Source organism: Athene noctua, chromosome 1, assembly GCF_965140245.1.
Source record: "Athene noctua chromosome 1, bAthNoc1.hap1.1, whole genome shotgun sequence".
Taxonomy (NCBI): Eukaryota; Metazoa; Chordata; class Aves; order Strigiformes; family Strigidae; genus Athene; species Athene noctua.
This window is the reverse complement of record NC_134037.1, coordinates 257,148,185-257,165,906: the sequence shown is the minus strand read 5'-3', so window position 1 is coordinate 257,165,906 and position 17,722 is coordinate 257,148,185. Positions and strand designations below refer to the sequence as shown.

General features: G+C 38.5%; 1 protein-coding gene across 26 annotated transcripts in view; it reads left to right on the top strand.

The window, feature by feature from the left end:
• The window catches only part of DLG2 (discs large MAGUK scaffold protein 2), a 1,037,827-nt gene that overhangs the window by 1,004,006 nt on the left and 16,099 nt on the right, over positions 1-17,722 (top strand). For 17 of the 26 annotated variants that reach the window (XM_074917829.1, XM_074917842.1, XM_074917783.1 and 14 more), the window contains 2 exons: positions 5,263-5,362; positions 9,294-9,335. In XM_074917829.1, coding sequence (XP_074773930.1) covers positions 5,263-5,362; positions 9,294-9,335 — 142 coding nt within the window. Of the gene's footprint in view, positions 1-5,262; positions 5,363-6,247; positions 6,294-9,293; positions 9,336-17,722 lie in introns of all 26 variants that reach the window. The other 9 variants (XM_074917850.1, XM_074917820.1, XM_074917949.1 and 6 more) reach the window with 3 other exon arrangements.

Below are 17,722 nucleotides of genomic sequence, written 5' to 3'. Positions count from 1 at the left end.
AAGCAAGCAAAGTTATCTTCATCTGAGCTTCTTCTCACCCGAAGTTTGCTCTCACTTATCAAAACAAATCATGGAGCAAAAATTCAATAAGGAATGACTGCAGCCTGGGCTTTTGGTTTGTTGGTTTGGGGTTTTTTCCAAATACTTACTGTATCTAAGAAAATTTGAAGTTGAACTTAACAGAATAGGGACATCCTTTCCTCTGCATCTCATAAAAAGACATAGAGAAGTTGGCACGTGTTGCTTTCCATCATATAACTGTGTGGTCAGAGTGTGAATGAAAGATATATGTTTTAAGGAATATACTGCATGGTCACTATAGAACCAGGCTTACAGTTGTACCTGCAAGGCAGGCACTGCTCTGGGCCTGGTATTGCACATGGAAAAATGAGACAGAAGATTCCAAAGCGTGGTTTGACCCATGTACACCAGACCATGCTGCCATGCTAACTGCAAAACCGCTTTTCACATAAAGCAAATATGCTAACACAGGATTGTCTTCAAAAGTTTGTTTTGGTGAGTTCATATTCATCATGCATTTTGAATTGCTAAGTGAAAAAGCCCACTATAAAAGCAGAGAGATGACATATATGTTTGAAACGAGAAATGACACTGAGTATCTCTTATACAGTCCAAAACTTTTCTTTCTGGTTTCAGTGAGACTTTTCAGTATGATGGGAGAGATTTGACACGTAGAGATTTAACAGTGTTTGAATGCCCAAACCTTTATTAAAGTCAGTGTTCAAACAGAGTAAAAGAATGTCCCAAATTTGTGAATTAAATACAGAGAAAAGGATTGCAGGGACATAATGTTGCTGATAAATTTTGTAGATTTTTGTAGAATGCTGTATAAGTGAGGGTTTTTCATTTAAGTTAGGCCAAAACCAGGTATTAAAGGAGAAGAATCAAAAAAAAAAACAAAACACAACCATAGCAGATGAGAAGCAGCAGAATGAATGAACTCATATGCACTGCTAGACCAATCTCAGAACAAGACTGATACAGATAATCGTGTAACAAAAATTAGGCTAAAGCTTAGCTCAAACCTGCCTAAAAATAGGTTGTAAATGAAATTCGTCTACACCCTGTATAAAAGAATTTTACAGTCAGTGCTCTGGAACAGCTTTTTCTTAGGTGATCCCCTGAACCCTGGTCCCCAGCTCATTACTGAAGATTAGCACTGGCTGAATGAAATAGCAAGATAAAGCATTCCCAATTTATTTGGCGGTTTAATGGCTTTTAGAAGATTTAATTGCTTTTAGAAATTTTAGGGCACCAAAAGAAATCTTTCCCCAACATATTAGGCTCTTCTGCAAAGCATGAAGAGGACAACCTCTATCAAGAGCACATCTTCACTAAACAGTATGGATCAGCTACATTTGGGAAAAAAAAAAAAAAAAAAGAGAAGAAGCCTAAAATAAACAGTGATATAACTGCCTATTGCAGTATGGTACAACTGTCAAATTACTGATACACTATTCTTTGTGTTTACCATTATAACACAAATTTTGAAATCGGCTTGTTTATTCAATGTTGTGTGAAAATTTCCTTTAAAAAAACACTGTCCTGTTAGCTGATGAGTAACATATATACGGCTGCTGCACCTAGGGAAAAGCATTTAGAATACAAAAACTATGTTGACACAAAAAAGTATCAAAGGGAGTTCTTTAGAACAAGAAACACACAGAGTGTCTTAATGTCTGTCACAACCAGGGTAGGTTGGTATGTGTAAGCCAGACTTAAATAACTGGGGACATCTGGGGATATTTGGTCAGGCAAGAGTGCACATCACAATTTTTTTCTGACCTCTCCAAAAGACAGTCTATACCTAAGGAGTATCAAACAAGGATTCAAGCCAGGACATCAGTGAAAGGTTTTTTTCCCCCCTTTTTTTTCATCACAGTCCAAATATTGTGAGGAATGATCTCACTGTTCAGTCGTCAGCCAGTACCTGAAAATTTCATTTGCTTTGTAGTCCTAGACCCTTGTCTATACAAAGTGCCTACTAATGCCAGTTCCTAGGTTAGTGGGAGTCTGAACTGATGTCAGTGAGGTATAAAAGTAATCTATTGTACAGGTTTCTCACTGTAACTGAAAAGCCCCAGTTACTTTCCATTACAGGATTTTAAAATACTCATGGCAAAGGAATTGTGACTTATAGAGGAATCCATTTTCAGGCACTTTTTCACTGACTTTCAGAAACTCTGCCTACATAAATACTGTTGAAACAAGCCTAAGCTTGCTATCACAATTTCAATTCCAATTGTATGCAACTTTTGCATCGGGCTGAGATGCAGGCAAACACCTCTCTCTTATTTTATCCTATTTCACAGCTCTCCAGCCACACAGGGAACCCCTGTGAAAACTGGCTTTGGAATATTTGACAGACCTCAAGGTTTTCATTTTATAGAAATAAAATATTTCAAAAACATACATCTGAATTTTGCCCTTTAACCTTTTCACCATTCCTCACATCCATGATCCTTTCTTAAAAAAGAAAATATGTATTCAGTGTTGGTCTCTACTCCTCCACCAACAGAACAAAATCCGGAATTAACGCAGTATATCCAATAAAAACATGGCTTTATTCTGTATGAGTCTCTCTCTCCTCTCTTTGCCAACCCTCTTATCTCTATACATTGGAGATATATATCGTGGTATCTATAAGAAGCATTTTGATGGGTGTCTGCAAGGTTTCATATCCTTAAGGTGGAGACCATCAGCCTGAGTTTAATCACATTTATATTGGATATAAAACCAAATTCAAGGCTCCTGTCTTTAGTTTCTTGTGAAGCAACATGCACCTAATATACAAGAAAATAAAAACTAGGTAAGCCTATCCAGTTAAAACCAAGGACTAATTATTTCTATAAATTTGCAGGATTAGACCCATTTTAGTGTTTTATAATATTTTACAGTTTCTTTGTTATTTTAAATATAAACCCTCTGACTACACTATGATAGTATATATGGTCATTAGCATGAATATACACATTGATTAAACTATAGAAATATTAACACATGCATAAACATATTTGCTTATGAATATTAATAAACTAAGAGTCAGCTTTATTTTAGGAACAAGGCTTTTTACTGGTGTAAATACAATGGCACCGTTGGACATAATAGTCACCTGCTATGAATTGCCAGATTTTGATTGTCCAGATTGAAATGGAACAGTATCTTATTAAAAAGGCAACCCAGTACTTGAAATTGCAAAAGGAGAAAAAGTGTATATAACACTATATTATATCTGTCTAATTGGGTATATACTGTTAGTTCATGCATAAGCTTGAAAGAAATATATGCTTTTTTGGTGAAAATGGACTTTCTGAAGGTTTTCATCTAGACTGTTGGGTTAAAAATTGAAGAATACTTATAAGTGTTATTTATCACATAATCTCTGTGAAACACAGCATATTTATTTATCAATTTGATAACATTCTCTTTAATTCCAAAGTGAAATGGCATTTAGTAATGAAGTGACTGTCATTTTAAAACTCCTTTGGTTTCTGAGGTGCTATTGCGTGTATATATATTTTTTTCCCTTTTAAAGTGTAATGCCTATAGTATTACTATGTCAAATTCAGATGAATTGTGACAAACAACATTTTCACAATGGGAAATGTTAACATGCTACATTCCTTTCTTTGGAAAAATAAAAGAAATGATCACAGAAAACACATTTTAATTTAATTATATCCTTTAGGTCATTAAAGTGATGTAATGTGCATGTCAGTCCTCTTTTCATCCACAGATTACTTTATCCTTCATGTGCATTTATTTTTTCCTCTGGCTTTCTTTCATATTTGCTTTGTTTTGAAATTGCATGCTGTCTGGATTATTTGTGCATGACCTCCACATTAATTTCACTTTGAATGTTTACATACTCTGAGAGACTTTCATGGATCATTTTTTCTACATGTGCATTTTTTTTCCTTTGTTTTCAGTTACTGAACTTTAAATATGCTTGAAATGTAAAAGTGGCATGAAACTTTCGTGACACAAGTAGACAACTATTTTAATGGAGATTTTCAGTACCTAACTTCACATCTTTCAGAAATACATATTCTAAAGCACATTTTATGCTTCCAAAATGTAAGAAAATAGATTATATTCTGAAACTCTAAATATATTCCATTTCAGAATTGGAGCCAAATACTGGTTATATTTGATACAAGCAATGACAAACACATGATATTGGTCCTTTAAAAGAGTTAAAGTCTCTGCTCTCTTGGAGATGATCCCTTGCAAAGTCTTGGGTCTGGGCATTGCATGTGGTTGGTATAGGAAACAGTGTAGGACATTGTCTGATGACAACACAGATCATTTAAGCACTATCTGCGGCTCAACCTAGGTGCCCTCTGGAAATGCTAGCTTCTCTCAATTGATTATATAGGGACCCTAATTCCTCCTTTAGTATCTGAAATAAATGTCCCAAGTAGGCATATCCTGCTTTTACATAATACAGTCCTATGAGCCCTTGTGACTGTCTATAAAGTCAAAGGTTTTATCATGTAAAAAACCCCAGTTTCTTCCGTATTAATTCCCCATTTAAGGAAAAGCAATATATGTTGCTCAACATACACTGAAATACTGCATATCAGCAGAATTCCATCTCTAAATCACATAAAACTAAAAGTATATCCAGAGGAACCTAATGAGTAAATATAAATGTATAAAATAAAATAAATTTAAAAAAAAGTTTTTTAAAAAAATTATGGAAAAAAAGGCATTAAAACACACTTAAGAAGTTGCTGATTAAGAGGCCAAATAGAACACAATTAAATCAGCAGCAGTTACCAGGAAAAAAAAAAAAAATTAATTGGCACAGGGCTGAATTCACATACCTACTAAGCAAATCAAAGGCTTCCACTTTCTTCTTTACAGCCTATTCTTTTTCAGTCAGTTAATTAATTCTGTGCACAGTCTGTTATGATTAAAGATGAGTGGCTTGATCTCAAAGCATGCTGAGCCATCTGTAGCCCTTTATCTGAACAAGCCAAACATGGCAGTTTCCAAATGAGGAGCTGAAGGTTGTGATTTGAGACCTCTCTAATCAAATCAATGCAGTCTCCAGGGGCTTTGCCTTCAACCTGCAGACCTCACCACAACCACCTCTGATTCTTTGCAGCCACTTGGTTTGGACCAATTTGAGTCACTACAGTTCTCTCCACTTTTACAAACTAGTTGTTTTGTCAGCATGAGTGTGACAACAATTAGACGTCCCTGTTTTTGCCCCATGCCTTTTCTCCTTCACAGTCATTCAATGACAAGCGTAAAAAGAACTTCATCTTTTCACGAAAATTCCCATTCTACAAGAGCAAGGAGCAGAGTGAGCAGGAAACAAGTGATCCAGAACGTAAGTAACCTCTTGGAGACAATGCAGCAGCACAAAAAATGGGTGACACGCATGATACCAATATCCCACACATCTAGGCAAATAACTTTTGTAGGCAGGCAGGAGAGGTATTACTACTGTGACCAATGTGTGACTGCAGTTTGGATCCAGCTGGTCATTCCATCCCTGGAAACATCATTTTCAGAAGAAAAAACCAGTGACCTTAACTTTTGGAAGAGCAAATGTAACTCATCAAAGTTGTCGTGGCATCTGTCATAAATCCAAATTTGTCTCTGATTAAATATTCCCAGATCAGAACTGGCTCAAAGTAATGCAAATGTGATTTCTTTCACAATACTAAACTAAGATTACTTTTTAAAAGCTCTGCCGTAATCTCTTTTTTGCCTTTGACATTCTCCAAGTTGATTGTCATGGGCAGCCTCACTGAAAGTTTAACAATTAATTGAAGCAACCATGCTAACAGCTTAAAGTAAATCAGATCTTGGAATGTGTACCTCCTGGGCATTTACTGACTGCTTAAACTGTATAGAGAGCCAGCACTGTTAAAAATAAATGCGAGTTCCAAGCCCAAATATTCACTTTTTCTCTTAGTAATTCTCTCCTAAATTTATCTGGTGAGGATTGTTTCTGGAACTTTATTTATCTGGTTGTTCCTTCTTCCTCACAGCTCCAAAAGCCATGTATCATGGTCACTGCCTCTTTCATTGGCTGCATTCCCATAGAAAATGGGTCTAAAGTTGTTTCAAAAAGGAAAAGCAGGGATCCAGATTGCTCAATCGACATGGTCAGTCATGGTAGTATCCATTTCAACTCCACTGACTTCTTCCTTCCTCTTCTGCGGCTGTTCTTCCTTTCTCATTGCTCTCTCTGGGGACTTCCGTGCAGGACATCCCCGGATTAGGTGACGACGGTTATGGAACAAAGACTCTGAGTAAGTTCCCAGGAATGGTCACTGTAAATCTTTTTTTTTTGTTTTGTTTTGTTTTGGCTTCTGTTCCTTCTCTGAGGACCCTCCACTCCTAGCATGCACAAGATAGAGTTTTATTTGTTACCCAGCTGTGAATGCATTAAAAATGTTTCAATCATTTTGTTCTGCATGACAATATTAAATAACATACAGTGTATCAAGCAGACACTTTCACTTCTTTTGTAATAACACCTTTTGTTTCTGACAGTATGTTACTGTTCCCATCATGGCAGTTCTGTAGAGTAGCATACCTAGAACTCGTTTTGCTGCCTAGACCGTTCTTTTCAGCAACAATCCCTCCCTTTCCATCTAAAGAGAAAGTTAAACATTTTAACTTGATCACATCCTGATGAAATCGATAGAAAATTATTTTATGCTGCTGCTTTTGCATTTTCAGCTTTTTGCATGGGAGTGTTTGTTACTTTGCCGGATTTTAGATTAGTATTTGTTATTAATGGAAGACATCATTTGCAGGCTAGAGAAGACATGCCTTCCCCAAAGCTAATTTTGGACCCATTTCACCATTAGCAACCTATTCTGTGTCATGCAACCTTAATCAGTTTCTTTCTCTGATGCAGAAATCCTGTCTCAAGACTTGGCATTGCAGAATGTGTAACGTGTCAGATAATTGTTCTGAAACAATTTTGCTTCCTCGAAAGTTAGGCCAGAAAAAATTGTACACAGTGAAATATTTGCAGATAATTTCTCTATAAATAGCTACATTATATTCTGTATCCAGATCTAAATAATTTAAAGAAAATGCCACTTGCATGTGTTTGGCAGCTTCTTCCTCAGTTCTTATTCTTTTTCTTAAGTGCCAAGTAATTGGAGCAAAATGTGTGTGAATGTTAACACTGCATCGCCTACTGTTTTGTATGTGCTTTTTAATTGCAGGAATGCACATCCATGCGCACAATTTTAGAGATTATTCCGTTTCTGACTGATTTGTTGAAGGGACTTTTTAATGGTTTAACTTTAAGCCATACAGTAGCTCACAATTTAAAGATGAAAGCTTCATCTCTTGTACGAAGAACAGTTCTGCAAGACTAGTTTTGTCAGTGATAGACAGCAAATGTCACTGCCACCTGAATTTTAGCAATTCTGCTACTTTAAGTGTCATAGCAGCTCATTAGCAGCAAATGCAGATCCTTCCCTGCCTAAAGAGAAGTAGAATACTTCTGATCTGATAACGCTCCTGAATATCTGTGTCCTTACAAAGACAAATCTCCATAACATCCAACCATTTGAAAAGAGATAATTGAATGCTGCAAATTGCTAAGGGAAATGTAGCACTGAGATATTATATAGGCTCTAGTTTCTCTATTAAAATTGCACCTAGCTTTCAATTACTGGCACACCTCTAGACATTCCAACCCATCCAAATTTCACTAATATTCAACTCAGAAATGCTTTTTAATGACAGTTCTTACTATGAAGGATATTCGTTCTTGTTTAATAAAGTTCTTCAGGGTCCTGCAACAACCCTTGTTAACTTGCTATGAAATGTTTGAAAATCAATATACTGTTTTCTTCAAAATGTAAGTTTAATTCTTTAAAGCTTCTTACTAAGCCCAAGGTCAAAGTTTTCCATTACTATTTTTATAAGTTGTCATCCCCTCTCATTTCTGCTGCTCCAGTAACCCCATCAGTCTATGAACCCTAAGCCATTAGTTTGATACATGGGGGAAATGCAGCATCTTGCAGTGAAGAGGTGGTCTTAGCACTGACCTTCATGACATCCATGCCTGATCTACTTTGAGTTCATCCCAGGGGATTCTTGGCTTTTATGATTTCCTTCTTTCACTGGGAATGTTTAGAGGCAGTTGCAGGTGAGTGTTGTGGGTCACCCACAGCCTAATCTGCCAACTGTTTTAATGACAAATTTTGGACCAATTTTGGCTCCTGGTGTTTGTCAGGAGGTGAATTATTTGTACCCATTGTCCCTTTAACCACTGTGTCTCAGACTTACTAACCCAGGGTGGCTCCCCAGTATATAGCAATTATACCATTGGCTTCTAAATGTCCTGGACCAGCTGAAAAGTTTAAACTGTCAGATGATCTTTTAGGTGCAAAGTAATCAGTATTTCTACCAGAGATACTATTAAAACCACCATTTAATGTGGTTCTGCAGACCTCCTGGGGAACATATAGCATGGTCTGACTGACCATAAACAGTCTGCTGATTACAGTTTGGGAACAGCAACTTCACATGACACAGATTGCACCTTCCTTTAAATAATATGATAATTCAAACAGGACACCAGACTTGCCAAACTACAAGTCTGACCCATCACGATAGTTCTTATATCCCTGTTCTTCTGTCCACACTGGTCTGGTAAAGGTTTTCATACTCAAATACTGAGTCTAGACAATGTCTGAAAAAATATTTCATCCTTCTTCTTAGTTTTGTCATTGGCTTTGTCTTCTTTTTTGGACAGGGTAAAATAGATTCAGTTACAATATTTGATATCAAAACCATTTTCATGTTAATTTGTTAACCCTTTGGGGTAGTGCACAGTGATTAAAGATGGACACAAGCTAGTTTAGCAGGAATAGTTCAAATCCATTAAGGATACGTGTTACTGATAGCACAGAGTAATATCAGCAAACACTCAGGTTTCATGAAATTACCTAAGACATCCAGTGAGATGCAAGTGGACCATAATATACTTTGAAATTAAGTTATCATCTGAGATGTCATTAACTGTCTCATCAAAAAAAGACATGGCTTTTCCATGACGCATATCACTAGCTAATACGTAAAGTCTCTTTCTGAAATGCCACAAGAGAGAAAGCTTTCATTTTTGCTGTGTAAATTATCTGTGAGTTTTCAGGTGATGTCACTGCATAGTTTTTATTTCCTCTCTGCACAACTTCCTTTGCATGACTGTGGCCGTTATTTTAAGTTTCTGCAGCTCTGTGGTGCTTGGTTATGTTCTTTAATTTGCTGTACTGTTCTTGCAGAACATGTTTCTTCTAATGCCAGCGATAGTGAAAGTAGCTACAGTAAGTTACTGCTTTCATTAGAGTCCTTTTACTTTGCATTGCTTGTTCTGTTTGTTTCTTTTATTTTGTTTCTCTCCTTGCTATTCTTTTGTTAATGTTAAAAAGACGGTTGGAGCAAATGGCTTGGAATTCAAATTTACGACCACATCTTCAGTACAAAGCTATAAAAGAAAACTGCCAACCTTTATGAGAGAAGGGAGGAAGGTTGTTATTTGGGATGTATTCTGGGACATAAAACCAAACCTGGCTTTGGGTAGCCTGTGAAAGTTAGGATTATTTGGTTTAGTGACAAGAAGTTTTTTTCAGCAGGGAGAGGGCAGTTCCTTGATCTTATAAAATTACTCCATAGCTTTAGTCAAATCTGAAAAAGGCATCCTCTTTACAATGTCACAGTTTTTACTTGCATTTCTGCATGCCTGTATGGAGGGCTAAGAAAAAATCCCAGAAATGTTGGTGAGCCCTTAATTTTGGCAGTACAGATTTCTTAATGCATATTAAGTCTTCTAAAAAAGGTAAGATAGATCTTTACCCCTTAGGCACTGCCACTGAATGTCACTGATTCCCTCTAAGTGGAGGTCCCAACCCTGCAACCTGATTTGGTTAGAATGTCAGACCCCATGTGGTCATATAGCCAAGAGGTAGATTGTATGTTGTGGGTAATTATTAGTAATACCCCAAAATTTAACCAGTATAACTATTTTTCTGGAATTGTTGAAAAGCAAAAATAAGGCATTAAATAAATGACTGGAAATGTAATAAAAGATAATTAGTATGATAGATTGCTGACTAAATCACCAAGTTCTTGAATTTTTTTCAAGCCATTTGCTTAGCAAATCAGGTTTTCCACCAGTCACTCAGCACTTGTGCTAAGCACCCGCATACATTCAGGTAATCATTGGTACCATACCTCATATTTACTAGTCTTGATTTAGTTCATAGCAGTTGAACTCTGTTAATAAACACTGGTTTGTTTCAGTAAAACACCTAATCTTATGCAATTCAGAAATGATAAATTTGTATTCACTTGTATTGCAAAGGTTTCCTTGGAAAGCAATTGCCAGAGTCACAAGAAAACAGTAGGTGCTCTTGAACTGCCAAGATCCAATTCTGAACCATTTTGTTTTTAATGTGTCCTCTATTGAGAAGGAAAGGAGGATTTTATGTTTGAAATATCAGATGATCTTTCCCCAGACTGACTTTACAATCAGGAATGAGTCAATAGGTTAAATTTTCAAAAGTTTGCATGAGTCACATCTCCTCTGTGTGTGTTTGTTTCAGGATGCGCTCAGGGTAAAAGCCCAGAGGAGAATCTAGGCTGATGGCTGAGCACATCCCATACCTGATGAACTGTCCCAAACAGGAGACTTAACAGGGGTTCCCAGTTGCAGCCAGATATTTGGGACAGGTCCACAAAAGCTAGTTCCCAAATTTCATATAAGACAGGCCAGATAACTAGTTCCTCATTGGCTGTGCAATAGCTTTAAAACAAAGCGTGTGTTTCAAGCTGCAAGAAGTGGGATAGAAATGGTTTGGGGAAGTTACCTGGGACATAGATACTTGGACAGAAAGGTAGTGTAGGGGTAACAACTGCCCGTGGCAGGCACTCTCCTTCTAGAGTGGTTTTCATCTGGGCAAGCTCCTGTGTCACCCCAGCAGCATCCAGCCTACATCCTGCTGGCTGGAGCTCCCCACACAGTACTGGTATGTCCAGCAACTGCTGCCTGGCTTCCTTCTCTGCCTGCAGGAGAGCTATGCCATTTAGCAGCAGAGGAAGCCAATCTTAGGTTATGCCAAATGAAAGTGGCTTTAAAATCCAGGACCTGGTGCCCAAAGGGCCTAATTTGCTAAGGATTCATTGGTGTGTGCTGACATGACATCTGAAGGCATGACCTTGGGCAACTAACAACTTTGGTTACCAGCTGGAAATTACTGTTTCAGATGGCCGCAATGGCATATCAACTCTAACCTGACTGTGTGTTCAATTACAAGGCCATGGAATATCAGCATATCTCCTGTGGGGACTTAAAGCCCTCCTGAGTTCAGCTGGTTACACTCTAGATCTCCAGCCTACCCTATACCAACAGTACCTCCCATCACACAGCTCATTGCAGCAAACGGCCCCTACAAAAATTATGACTCAGGAACAGGGAAGAATCAGACAGAGGAGAGCAAGAGGCAGATGGTCAGAGAGAGCAATCAAAAAATTATGAGGGCATGGAGATAGGAGAGATGAGGCCTGTCATGAAGAATTTGTGAAATTGTCTTATTTCACCATACAGTAGAAGCCTGTCAAGATCCCTCATGTGAGAAGAGTAATTATCAGACCATCAGACCTAGTCTGTGAACATTTCCTAAAGACGTATTTCTCACTGCCTTCTAATTTATTCCTAATGAAAGGAAAAAAGTAATGGGTGCTCAGGGTAAAGCTCATTTCTGGTAGAATAGGACAACATGCAGTTATTATTTCTGCTCTTCTTGTATGCATCTGGGTATCTGGGAATGGTGGCCCAACATCACTCACAGCCACAGAACCAAGTTTGTTTTAACTCCATTTGGAACCAGCCATTTTGCAAAGCTTTTCTTCAGTGAGCTATAGTGCCACTTTGAGGAGAATTTGTGTATTCAAGGTGAGGCACTGTAAGTTATTTTACCAGGACACCATGTGTGTTGACTTGCAAACTCACCTAGCCCTCAGTCTGTGCACGGGTGAAATGGGGCATACTAAGAGGAGAAAAAAGAGTGAAGCTGAAAAATTCATGGGGAGCAAATAGAAAACCGCTGGAGAGCTCAAGGGTTTTGCATGGGATCATGACCCTGTCCCAGTGCCCTTTATTTCTTTTTTCCCCAACAAATGAGCAGGAAGAAAGGGGTTGCCTGCCCCACTGCTTTCTGAATTGTGGGAGATTGGGGAAGAGTGGCTGGAAAGCTGCCTGGCAGAAAAAGACCCGGGAGTGTTTGTCAACGGCCGGCTGAATATGAGCCAGCAGTGTGCCCAGGTGGCCAAGAAGGCCAACAGCATCCTGGCTTGTGTCAGCAATAGCGTGGCCAGCAGGGACAGGGAAGCGATTGTCCCACTGTACTTGGCCCTGGTGAGGCCACAACTCGAATACTGTGTTCAGTTTTGGGCCCCTCACTACAAGAAAGACATCGAGGTGCCAGAGCGTGTCCAAAGAAGAGCAACAGAGCTGGTGATGGGTCTAGAGCACAAGTCTTATGGGGAGCCACTGAGGGAACTGGGGTTGTTTCGTCTGGAGAAAAGGAAGCTCAGGGGAGACCTTATTGCTCTCTACAACTACCTGGAAAGAGGCTGTAGTGAGGTGGGGGTCAGTCTCTTCTCCCAAGTAACAAGTGATAGGATAAGAGGAAACGGCCTCAAGTTGCACCAGGGGAGGAATAGATTGGATATTAGGTAACATTTCTTCACCAAAAAGGCTGTCAATCACTGGAACAGGCTGCCCAGGGCAGTGGTTGAGTCACCATCCCTGGAGGTCTTTAAAAGACGTGTAGATGTGGTGCTTCGGGACATGATTTAGCAGGACTTGGCAGTGTTATGTTTATGGCTGGACTTGATGATCTTAAAGGTTTTTTCCAATCTGAATTGATTGTATGCTTCTATGATTCTATGACATCAGCAGTTCACACCTTGACCAGCACAAGGAAAATTGTATGGGTGACACATGACTGGCAAGTGATGTGTTCACCTGGCGATGTTCATATTTGTCCCTATAAAAATAGATCAGGTAGAGTCCAGGGTGAGGTGTTCTGCATTTTTTCTAGCGGGTCTCTGGCAATTGTTTTAACATGTTTCTCTAACTTTTGCTTCTCGTGATGAGCATTTAGTGAAAAGTAGCTAGTGTCAAAACCTGTACTACTTGATCATTCCTAGAACCATTCCAAACCTGGGGTACAACTACACAGACTGATGTTAAAGGCTTCTGAGAGCTGTCCAGGCTGTGTCCTGGACAGTGCTTAATAGAGTGGTTACAAATTGACTTGGCTTTTTCTAGGAGATATTCTGATGGATTCATATTTATTTAAAAAACTATATTGCTTAAAAATTGAGTATTTGGCTGAAGTATTGCTCATGTCTTGGGCTTGGGGGTTAAAAAATCAACTTCTCAACAGAAGTCAGACACTTTTTATTTTAAAATAATAATATAATAATATAATTGAAAGTCCTCCTATGTGGTCTCAAGAGAAAATTCTTTGACCACTTCTTAGCAACAAGGCTGTTGCAGGTAGTAAACCTGATTTCTTCTCCCAGTGCTCTCAGCACTGGGTTTGTTGATGAGCAATGAGCAAAAGAGCTGGAGCCCACAGTGGGATTTTCTTTATCCCAACAGATAACCCTCAGCTCCGTTAACTTCAGGGGGAACCGCAAACACATTTGACAGTGGAATCTGGCCCTTTATAAAAAATTCTAAAAGTATTTTTGAGCCAGGAACAAATGCTGGCCTGATCTAAAAGGGACTGAGCTGCCACACAGCTGCTGCTGCATCACAGTGGCCATGCTAATATAAGGCTATAACTGTTAGTTGATTTGCACCTGTTCTCAGCAGTAAAACCAAGTTTGCAGAGTGCTATATAAAGTCCTGGTCTAGCAGAAAGTTGTTCTTTTTGTGATAAGGATACATACCGCCAAGTTATCCCTGAAACCATGATTGAAAGTTTATTTTGAGCTCTGTAACTGAAAACGTTCTGATTTCTTTTTCAAACCAAGCTTGTAAGAACATATTTTTTACTGTGGACTCATCATTTTTTATTTTGCAAGACACAATTTTCATAATGGCCATGAATTTCAAGTCTCTCTACTGCATATGTGTTGTAATGCTCTTACACGTACTTCAGTAAAGGTTTTTACAGCTGTCATCAAAATTACACACACATTACCACATCTATTTTGCCTAATTGCATAACTGGTCGTGATTGCACCAATTACCTAGAGAGGCAATACATGACTAAAAGTTAAAAATAAGGAAAATTGTTAGAAACAAAAATTTTTACCCTCTGTCAGCAAGTCACACTTGTCATGAGATTTGAAGACTCAGAATAAGGTTAGAGGAGTTCTGATTATTATATTAGGCCACTGATTAATTAGGACACTTATGTTGGCTCTTACACTCCCCAAGGATTACTGTATTATTCAGGGACACTCAAACTGGCACAGGTATTGAAGTCTCATTTTATGCCCTCACAAGGTATATTGATTTTAAACATATAGTGCCGATAGACCACTTTTTGTTCAGACTACCGATGATCTTTTTCTGTATTGGATTTCTAGCCTTTCATAGCTATCAACATATTTCCAAAAAACATGTGTTTACTTACATAAATAGAGGGCCAGGAAAGGGATTTGGAGCCAAGTAAAGGGTAGGATATTGACTGTCCAGTGCAGTCTGTGCAGATGAAATAAAACAAGAAATGGATTTGTCCAAGATCTTGCAAGTACAACTCAGATAATCCATACATTAGCCAAAACCCTAAATGGGTAGTGACAGAAGAATAAGCCTCTTTGATTTTAGATCCAGCTGAGCAACAAAATTCAAGCAAGATCTCAAAAATAAAATTATTTTGGCTCATCTACATGTATTTCACATGTGTATTGACGGTAACCACCACCCAGAAATTTTAATGAACTCAAGGATTCTCTTTGATTTGTCTAAAATTATAAATAATTTTTAGCTTGCTTTGTATTACTTTTCTGTTATTCACTGCCTTAGATCCCTTTCCAGATTTTTTCTTTCACAGCCATTATAGGATGCCAAAATCCATGGATTCCCAATGCATAAGGTGTTTGATGAGGGTGGGTGTTTGGCTGCATGGCAGCAGCACTGCAGCAGCTCTCCTGCCTCGTTACTCACATGATGGGTGCAGTTACACCAGCACTATGGAAGTTCTGGGTGCTCTGGCAAGACCACAGGAAATGGGGCCTTTTTTATGGGTTACAGAAAACTGCCTGATATCTGCCAGGTCTACGCTGAGACTGGTTTTGAGTCTTTCACAGACTGTCTACTAGTCAGAAAGAGAAAACAGAGGCCAAATCCATTTGAGGGCTACCGCCCTGAAACACTATAAAATCCTTTAAAAATATTAAATTAGTAGTCCTTTTGAAACTCATCTGACCACACACAGGATCTCTCTGCCAAGTTTATAGAGGCTACAAGTTCTAACAAACTCCAGGTTATTCTTACCTTCCCAAGGATGAGAAATCACTAACTGGCAAAGCAAGAAGTAGAGTCATAGTGATCCTAGGAAAGTGAAAGCCCTCCAATAATTTTACTCATATTTAGGTTCCTTTCTCTTTCTCCTCTTTCCTTATTTTCTTTCTTCTCTTTTTGACTTGATGGAATTTTACTGAAGAGCAAGGGATCGTGCCAAAATCCTACGGAAAGGGCTTTTTCTTTTTTCTCCTTTTGTTTTGTCTGTTAAATTTCACAATGATTTTTCCAGATCAATATAGCTAACCTGTGCTAATTAAGCCATTAATGTGGATGGTAAATGAGGCTTAGTCAAATAATAAATAAAAGCCCATGTCCTGGTGAATTTCACACTGTGTCTCACATCTCAAAGCCATCTCAAGGTTATAGCAAAGTAATTACTGATTGACTCTAGAGCTCTGTATTATGCTTAATACTTTATGGACTGCTTCGAAACCATGCAGTACTGACTGAGTAAAGATCATTAAAGAATACCATCTGGTAGAATTAACGTGCATATTAGCCTCTGAGGACTTAAAGAATTTTGTCTGGACAGTGCTTGGAAGGATTTTAGTCACATAAAAACTTGAGCTTCCTGAGCCCTTTTTCCAGAAAAGTAAAGTAGGGGAAATGGTGCAGCTTTCCCCCACACTTGCACTCCATGTTGAGTCTGAAATTCAGTGCTGAAGAGCCGTCACTCAGGAAGATCTCTATCTTTATGTCCCCATGTATCACAGTCAGCCTCAAAGTTTCTCCTTACTTGCTGTAACCCCTGCCAATGGCTTAAGCTTCAGAACAATTTGAGTGGGCTGGAGTTTTTTCTTTGCCTTCAGTCTGGCGACAGTTTCACAAGACTTCTGTGAAATGGCAAGCTCATTTGTCTCCATTGCCCATACCCTGCTGATAGCATGGATGCAGCAACAGCTTTAGCATGTGGATACGTCTCTCAGAGAACGGGCAAAATGGAAGGTAAAATCTGTGCTGGATTATTTGTGCTGGTTATAACTCTGTGCCAAAGCAAAATATTAGCCCACAGAGAAATTTTTAAACAATAGAGTTACTGGATATTTTCCTTCAGTTGCTCTTGTCACTGTCAATCCCATAGGATTCTGTTTAAATGCAGATGACTGCATCTGACCTTGCTGTTTAAATGCTGTTATGGGACAACGGAGACAAACATACCCTTCTGACTTTTTCTCTCATCCCAAAGTAGACGTCTAAAATAGGTCAAATGACTCATGTCTTAGAATAAGCACTTGCCTATTTGTGGGCACCCATTGACTCCAAAGGGTACCTGGGGACTAGCTCAGACATAAGCTCTCATGATACAGATTTCTGATATTAACTGACATAAATCCCCTTCTGCAGATCTGTACGCTGTTGAAACAAGTATTTTCAAGTTTAAGATTGTAGTCGTACAAACAGGCTCCTCTCCACATGTTTAGCACATGATGACTTCATCGCCCACCCCAAGACCAACTTTCTCAAGCTGTTGAAAAGCATTGCCTTGGCTGTTGGGGACTGGAGCACAGGCAGCTCAGGAGCATGATCATCCAGCTGGGAGAGTGAATTATTTCATCTCCAGGGGAGTGGGTCATCCTGAGTTTTATCCCAAACCCAAAATTCCCAGAGAAACTTAAGAGAAAATAATACATCTCATCCACAAAACCTAGTTTATCAATAGTCCTAGGTTTTCAACTTTGGAAAAGCCAAAATTAAGCAATTGATTACATTATCAAATATTTGCAAATAGAGAAGAAAATGCATTATCCACACTCTTCATATGTTATGTTGCCTTATCCTCAAAAGCTGTCCAATTTCCTCCTTTCAATAAAAAATGATGTTTTCTCCTTTGTTGCTTCACCACCATTGTTAGGTTGGAGTTGGCCAGGTCTGTTCTCCCTCTCTCCTAACACATCAGTTCATTTTTTAATTTGCTTTTTCTGTCATTGTCCTTAATTACAACATTATTTTTACTTGAAAAGCTTTCTTACACATTTCTCACAGTTGTCTAGATAATATATTACAAAAAAATATCTATCAACATATTAGATTCGTGAAGTGGGGGTCAGCTTAATCCTAAACCACCTACTTGGGAGCTAGGCATTGCATCCAAAACAAATCTTGTTAATATAGTTAATGGATCCTCAGGAGTGACTCACATAACAGTCAGACTACTTCAGGGTGAGG